Raw genomic sequence first — 8,249 nt, forward strand, 5'->3', positions numbered from 1 at the left:
TTATTCTCTCAGCTCTGCCCGCTGGCTGAGCTTGGTGGGCGAGCAGAGCTGAGAGAAGGGGACATTAACCCCTCCTTTCCCGGCTGCTATTGATCGTCTGACCAATAACAGCGCTCCTGGGGAGGTGACCAGATCGCCACCTCCCCCCAGCTACAGGAGGTGATTGGTGGTGTATAGTACACCGCCAATCACGTTCTAATTCCGGGTCATCAGGTCACACGTGACCCATATGACCAGAATCGCCACAGATGTGGGTTTGAATTCACCAGCGATCTGCGACGATTGCGCAACATGGGTAGGTGTGGGGTCTCAGAACCCCCCTGGGCATTGTCATGGGATGCCTGCTGAATGATTTCAGGAGGCATCTCGGTCTGGTCCCCAAAATTACGGCATACAGGTACGCCCTGTGTCCTGGAGGGGTTAAATATTAAGATTTAAGAACCTCTTTCCTTCCAATCCGCGACATATATGGGAATTTACGAGCGTGTAACTGGGTCTTCAATCCGTGTAATAATGGCGCAAAGTGTGAAGTAAAGAGATCTTGTACCAGATGTGATCAGATCTCTAGGGATTTTATACCCCGGGGAGGACAAAGAAAAGGAAAAGAATTACACCGATGTTTACTGAACCCGGGGGACGCTGACATATTGACGACTTCTCATATAAAAAAATGGATTTTATGATCTGAGACCGAAAATAGACGTCAAGACGGGAAACGCTGGTCTAGGGTTTGTGATAAATAAAAGTATGTGCAGCGTCTTATGTTCAGAAGAGACGATCTTCAAGGGAGACGTGCGGATCCTGTCTGATGCCTTGAATTAAAGTCTCTATAATCATAATGAGAAGGGGGCGGGGACAACACTGACGCGTTACATTCCCTATATACAACCTCAGGGACAATATTACATTTATTATAAGTCCAGTGTGCGGAGATGAATATAAGAATAATAAATCATATAAGAAAGAAAACTTTATTAACAATTGGTAACAAGTTTGGAGATGCAGTATATCAGGGGTCTCAAACTGGTGGCCCTCCAGATGTTGTATAACTTTAACTCCCAGCATGCCAGGACATGCCCGGACAGCCGTTGGCTGCAGATAACTGTTGTCGGCCATGTTAAGGAATTTAACCAATTCCTTCAGGTACATTTGTTGTTCGAGGCCAAATTGGAAATGTTTTATCAATCAGGCCTGATAGATTGGAAGAAATGACACAGACTGGGATCTGTATACAGCGTCTTCTGACGTTTACTACATACAGCAGAATTCTTATAGGCAAAGATGAAAGGACGGCAAACTGCCCAATGATACCTGGTTACAAACAGGCGTCTTATCTCTAAGTAGGAAGGACGGGAAGTGTGAACGTCTTCAGACTCAGTAGCCTTGGAGTTTTCTGTACGCTCAGCAGTTGTGGTTCTTGTTTACAAGTTTCCTGGTTATAATTCTGGTAAAGTTCACACTCAGTTCATAATGAAGGAACATAGACAAGATGGTGGACTATAGACAACATGGTGATGATATACAAAATGGTGTATAATCATATAAAGGATTATTATAAAAGGTTATATAAAAATGTATAACAAGCTGACTCCCCTCACAGGCATGCTGGGAGTTCAAGTTTTGCAACATCTGGAGGCCGCCAGTTTGAGACCCCTGCAGTATATGATATATATAAATGTCAGATATCCTATGTACATGGTTAATATATAGATGTGATATCTGCATCATTTATTGCTCTAAATTGGCTTCTCTCCTGTGTGAGTTCTTATATGTCTTTTAAGTGTTGCTTTCTTAATAAAACATTTTTCACATTCTGAACATGAAAATGGTTTCTCCCCTGTGTGAATTCTTTGATGATGAACAAGACTTGATTTCTTAGTAAAACATTTTCCACATTCTGAACAAGAAAATGGCTTCTCTCCTGTGTGAGTTCTTTCATGTTTAACAAGATCTGATTTCTGAGTAAAACATTTTCCACATTCTGAACATAAAAATGGCTTCTCCCCTGTGTGAGTTTTTTGATGATAAACAAGATTTGATTTGTCAGCAACACTTTTTCCACACTCTGCACACGAAAATGGCTTTTCCCCTGTGTGAATTCTTTGATGTGTAACAATATGTGATTTCTTAATAAAACATTTCCCACACTCTGAACATGAAAATGGCTTCTCTCCTGTGTGAGTTTTTTGATGATCAACAAAGCTTGATTTCTTAGTAAAACATTTCCCACATTCTGAGCATGAATATGGTTTCTTTCCTGTATGATCTCTTTCATGTCCAACACCCCTTCTGGTGCTATTATTTTGCTGAACATCCTGTGATGAATGAGAAGACAGGACCTGTATATAAGGATGAGATGACAGATCTTGGCTGTGAAGGGCTGAGGGTGTATCTGGGATAATGGAATGTTCTTCATATGTATCTTGTGTGATATCATCATCTGCTTTATAATCTGAAGATAGAAGATTCTCCTCTGATCTCCTGCTACAAGAATCTGCAGAGAATAAAACAGATTTTATTATCAGTAACAACCCAGGAAATGTAAGCTTTCCTCTAATAGGCAAAACTCTTATTTTGCCATAACTCTAATTATTTGTGGTGCCGATCCTTCACTCACTGTGCGGTAAAATTATTTCTCAGGTGAATATGATCACAAGGATACTCAATTTGCATAGTTTTTGTTACCCCCATTTCCATTTTTTTAAATAAATAATAAAAAAATTTTTTGTAAAAATGACCCCTTCTCTTTATTCTGTAGGTCCATACGGTTATAATGATCCCCTACTTATATAGGTGATTTTGTCGCACTTCTGGAAAAAATCATAACTACATGCAGGAAAATTAATATGTTTAAAATTCTTATATTCTGACCCCCATAACTTTTTTTTTTTTCTGCGTACAGGGCGGTATGAGTGATAATTTTTTACGCAGTGATCTGAAGTTTTTATCGGAACTATTTTTGTTTTGTTCTGAATTTTTGATCGCTTTTTATTGTATAAAAAGTGACCAAAAATACTCTATTTTGGACTTTGAAATTTTTTTACGTGTTCGCCATTGTTGATATATTTTTATAGTTCAGACATTTACGCACACGGCGATACCACATGTTTATATTTATTTTTCTTTACATTTTTTTTAAATGATATAAGGAGGGTGATTCAAACTTTTATAAGGGAAGGGGTTAAATCAAATGTATTAACTATATTGTTTACACATTTATAGCCTCCATAGGAGACTATTACATACAATGCTTTGATTGCAGACACTGTTCTGTGCCATAGCATAGCATTGATCAGTGTTATCGGCACCCCACTGCTCCTGTCTGGATCTCAGGCATTGATCAATAGAGCGACGATCAAACGCCGAGGAGGCAGGTGGGGACCCTCCGTGTCCTCACAGCTGATTGGGACACCACAGTTTCACCACGGTGTCCCCGATCGGCCTGATTGAACTGCCGGGAAGCATTTTTTAACATTTTAGATGCGGCAATCAACTTTAATCGCAGCGTCTAAAGGGTTAATACCGGGCTTCACAGCGATCAATGATGTCCGGTATTAGCCACTGATCCTGGTCGTTGCTAGGTGCAGGGCCTGACCTGCGTGACCCCACGTTATAACACAGGAGCGGGCGCACCCTGCATCCTAAAGAGGTTAAGGTGATATTTGTTTGTGTACAGGGGTTTTATTTCGTATCAGTACGGTAGTATTATCCTGTCACTATATGGTGGTAATGGTAGTGGTCATGGTGCGGTGCAATCATTCATCCCTTGTATAGTGGTGATATTGATCTGTGTACAGGGGTTTCATTCAGTATCAGTACGGTGATAGTATCCCGTCATTATATGGTGGTGGTCATGGTGCGGTACAATCATTCATCCCTTGTATAGTGGTGATATTGATCTGTATATAGTGGTTTTATATAATAACAGTATGATGGTATAAGTCACTCCAGTAGTAATATGTCGTCCTGCTGGTTTGGGGTTATTAGTTTATGTATCTAAACCCCAACCATGAAGGGGGGCATGGGAGGGTGAAGGGAGCATGGGAGGTGAGGGAGGCTTGGGGGGCGAGGGAGGCAAGGGGGGCGAGGGAGGCAAGGGAAGCGAGGGAGGCATGGGAGGCGAGCATGGGAGGTGAGGGTGGTATGGGAGGTGAGGGAGGCATGGGGGTGAGGAAGGCATGGGGGTGAGGAGGCATGGGGGTGAGGGGGGTATGGGGGGGAGGGAGGCATGGGAGGTGAGGAGGCATGGGGGTGAGGAGGCATGGGGGTGAGGGAGGCATGGGGGTGAGGGAGGCAGGGGAGGCACCACAATCTCATCTTATATAATATCGGAGAGTCCACGAGAGAACGTGTCCACCAGCGCTTCCTTATCCCAGCACACTTCTGCTGCTAGAATACAGAACTCTATTGAATTCTTGGCCACAGTTCTCGTCCCGTTACATGGACATGAGCTGCTCTGCCGCAGAGGGAGAACGGACAGGGAGATTAAAGGGGTACTCCACTGCCCCAGCATTCAGAACATTTAGTTCCAAACGCTGGGCGTGGGCTGCGGGGGTCATGATGTCACACTGTGCCCCCTCAGTGCAAGTTTATGGGAGCGGGCGTGATGGCCTAGTACACATAGAGATATTTCTTGTCCATATTCCAGCTGTAGTATCACATTAGTTTGTATTTTGGCTGAATAGAAGAATATACAGCAAGAGACAGGACAGAGAGATTAAAGAATCCTACACAATTATTACAGCAAAAGAATCTGTGGCTCTGCTCTATATTCAGTGGTTACTACTCACCTGGGCGGTTACCTGTAGGAATGTCCTCCTTATACTGCTCATCACCGCTCACATCTGTCTCTTCTTCTTCTTCCTTTATGTTTGTAGGATTAATATTGTTCAGATCTTTCCCTGTAGGAATGTCCTCCATATACTGCTCATCACAGCTCACATCTGTCTCTTCTTCTTTCTTCATATCTGTAGCATTAATATTGTTCAGATCTTTTCCTGTCAGAATGTCCTCCTTATACTGCTTATCACTGCTCACATCTGTCTCTTCCTCTTCCTTTATGTCTGTAGCATTAATATAGATCAGATCTTTCTCTGTACAAATGTTCTCCTTATACTGCTGATGAAGAGGACGGGGACAACTCTCTGGTGCTTTTCTCTTACTGACTGTAGGGAACACATACAGAGACTGAATTCATTCTTTACATACAAATAATGAGAGGACGTGTGTATATAGTCAAGTCTATTACCTGGTGATGTGAGAGGCTGCTGATCCTTCATCATCACCCGATCCTTGTACTGATCCTTGTGTCCTTCTACATACTCCCACTCCTCCATGGAGAAATACACCGCCACGTCCTGACACCTTATAGGAACCTGACACATAATGATACAGTCATCACCCCGATCCCTCCAGTGGTGTTACTGTATAATGTCCCAGCATTCCCAGCAGTGTCACCTCTCCAGTCATCACCAGACCCCTCCATTACTGTATAATGTCCCAGCAGTGTCACCTCTCCAGTCATCACCAGACCCCTCCATTACTGTATAATGTCCCAGCAGTGTCACCTCTCCAGTCATCACCAGACCCCTCCATTACTGTATAATGTCCCAGCAGTGTCACCTCTCCAGTCATCACCAGACCCCTCCATTACTGTATAATGTCCCAGCAGTGTCACCTCTCCAGTCATCACCAGACCCCTCCATTACTGTATAATGTCCCAGCAGTGTCACCTCTCCAGTCATCACCAGACCCCTCCATTACTGTATAATGTCCCAGCAGTGTCACCTCTCCAGTCATCACCAGACCCCTCCATTACTGTATAATGTCCCAGCAGTGTCACCTCTCCAGTCATCACCAGACTCCTCCATTACTGTATAATGTCCCAGCAGTGTCACCTCTCCAGTCATCACCAGACCCCTCCATTACTGTATAATGTCCCAGCATTCCCAGCAGTGTCACCTCTCCAGTCATCACCAGACCCCTCCATTACTGTATAATGCCCCAGCATTCCCAGCAGTGTCACCTCTCCAGTCATCACCAGACCCCTCCATTACTGTATAATGTCCCAGCAGTGTCACCTCTCCAGTCATCACCAGACCCCTCCATTACTGTATAATGTCCCAGCAGTGTCACCTCTCCAGTCATCACCAGACCCCTCCATTACTGTATAATGTCCCAGCAGTGTCACCTCTCCAGTCATCACCAGACCCCTCCATTACTGTATAATGTCCCAGCAGTGCCACCTCTCCAGTCATCACCAGACCCCTCCATTACTATATAATGTCCCAGCAGTGTCACCTCTCCAGTCATCACCAGACCCCTCCATTACTGTATAATGTCCCAGCAGTGTCACCTCTCCAGTCATCACCAGACCCCTCCATTACTGTATAATGTCCCAGCAGGGTCACCTCTCCAGTCAGCAGCTCCATCATCTTGTTGATGAGTTCTCGGATCTTCCGTTCATCCATTTCCTCATGTATCAGGGAGTGAGGTGGGGGCCCCGGGATTTGGCTCAGGGTTCTTCCCCATCCTTCACACACAGGGGCCTGACAGCGCCCACTAGAGGACTTCTTCACTACCGTGTAATCCTGTGTATGGAGAGACAAATTAATATCACTAAATACATTCCTAGAATCCCTCACCTCTCCAGTCATATCCATCTGATATTACATATATAAGAATGAGATCATGTGACATCACTCCCAGAATCCCTCACCTCTCCAGTCATATCCATCTGTTATTACATAGATAAGAATGAGGTCATGTGACATCACTCCCAGAATCCCTCACCTCTCCAGTAAGCCGGAAGAGTATCTGTAGGGTGAGGTTTATGATCCTGTCGGCCATCTTGTTCCTGTCTCTCTCCATGGTTGATGGATCATCCAGCAGAATTCTCTTATATAGAAGATATCAGCAGAGGATCCTGGATTGGAGAAACCTGAAGGGAAGAAGAGGAGACGATGATAAACCGCACCAGATTCTATGGAGAAATATCAGATTTCTTTATAAAACAAAATCCATTGTCCGAGGGCTGTAAAATAAGAGACTAGAGCGCACTCCCCTCTCCCGTCCAGTGGTGGCGCTCTGGTCCTCCAGGTCTTCTGAGGTCGCTCTCCCTGCTCTGCTGAAGACGTTGTGAATCCATTTCTCCTAATCTCTGAGGCTGCGGTGTATTCAGAACGTCTTCATCAGAGCAGGGAGAAGAATAGAGGGATTCAATATGACATTGTCCAATGAAGAATACTGAAATGTGTCCACTAGGGGGCACAATATACATCACAATTACATCAGGATTTTATGTGAATTGTGATATGTCCCCCCCGGAAGAACCTGCTATTACCTGCAGCAGAGGCCGAGCATCATATACCGTTACACACGCAGGGTCTGGGCCACCACCGGAGTCAGTGTTTCCCAAGCAGGGTGCCTCCAGCTGTTACAGCATTTGGCTGTCAGGGCATGCTGGGAGTTGTAGTGTTACAACAGCTGGAGGCACGCTGGTTTGGAAACACTGTCTTAAGTAATAATAGGGGCGCGGGAGAAACTTAAAAAACCTGATGCTTACATAGTTCTGTATGGAAGAAGTGGCTGATACCCGGAGAAAAGAGATTGACCAGGTGACAGGATGGGCGGGTAAGTGACCTGATACCTTCACCATCCAGACATCCCCTGGGGGGCAGTATAGGCAGGAAATCAGGCAAACAACCGCTGGTCGGCACGGCGCTCCCTAGAGAAACAACCGCACAGCGCCATGTCTAAGCCACGCCCACCTACATTATTTTATTACAAAAATGGGATATAAACTTATTAGGGGAGGGGCTTCTATTACAATCCCTGAATAACGCTCTGCCATAGTGATCAGTGTTATCGGTGCTCGGCTTATACAGGCTGTGGAGGTGTCTGTATACTTAGAGCACCGATCTGAGCACAGAGCACGGTAAGGGGCCCTCCGGCCGTCATCTCAGCTGATCTAGACTCCGCCCCCAACAACTGCATTTTACTCATTTTAGATTCTGCAATCGACTTTGATCATGGAATCTAAAGGGTTAATGGCGATGAGCGTCATTAGTGGTGAGTCCTGGCTGCTTATAGCTCCTGAGCTCACCTCAAAGTCCCATATGGGGCACAGAATGTAAATATACATCGTGTCCTTAAGGGTTAATAATAAACATCCCCAATAATCCTGATCTGATGGTGACCGCACACACATACCTGTATCTGTAGAGGAGCCGTGTGCTTACAGGACCTGC

General features: G+C 44.8%; 1 protein-coding gene across 1 annotated transcript; it reads right to left on the reverse strand.

Annotated features, from left to right (window-relative positions):
• Window positions 1-1,078: 1,078 nt before the first annotated feature.
• On the reverse strand, window positions 1,079-6,512 carry LOC130298305 (oocyte zinc finger protein XlCOF7.1-like). The gene is made up of 4 exons (XM_056551237.1): window positions 6,411-6,512; window positions 5,249-5,375; window positions 4,791-5,165; window positions 1,079-2,494 (listed from the first exon to the last, which is right to left on the reverse strand). Exons 1-4 carry the CDS (start codon window positions 6,468-6,470, stop codon window positions 1,737-1,739), a joined length of 1,320 nt encoding a protein of 439 aa, XP_056407212.1. The 5' UTR covers window positions 6,471-6,512; the 3' UTR covers window positions 1,079-1,736.
• Between the last annotated feature and the right edge of the window lie 1,737 nt (window positions 6,513-8,249).

This window comes from Hyla sarda (genome assembly GCF_029499605.1).
Source record: "Hyla sarda isolate aHylSar1 chromosome 1 unlocalized genomic scaffold, aHylSar1.hap1 SUPER_1_unloc_9, whole genome shotgun sequence".
Lineage (NCBI taxonomy): Eukaryota > Metazoa > Chordata > Amphibia > Anura > Hylidae > Hyla > Hyla sarda.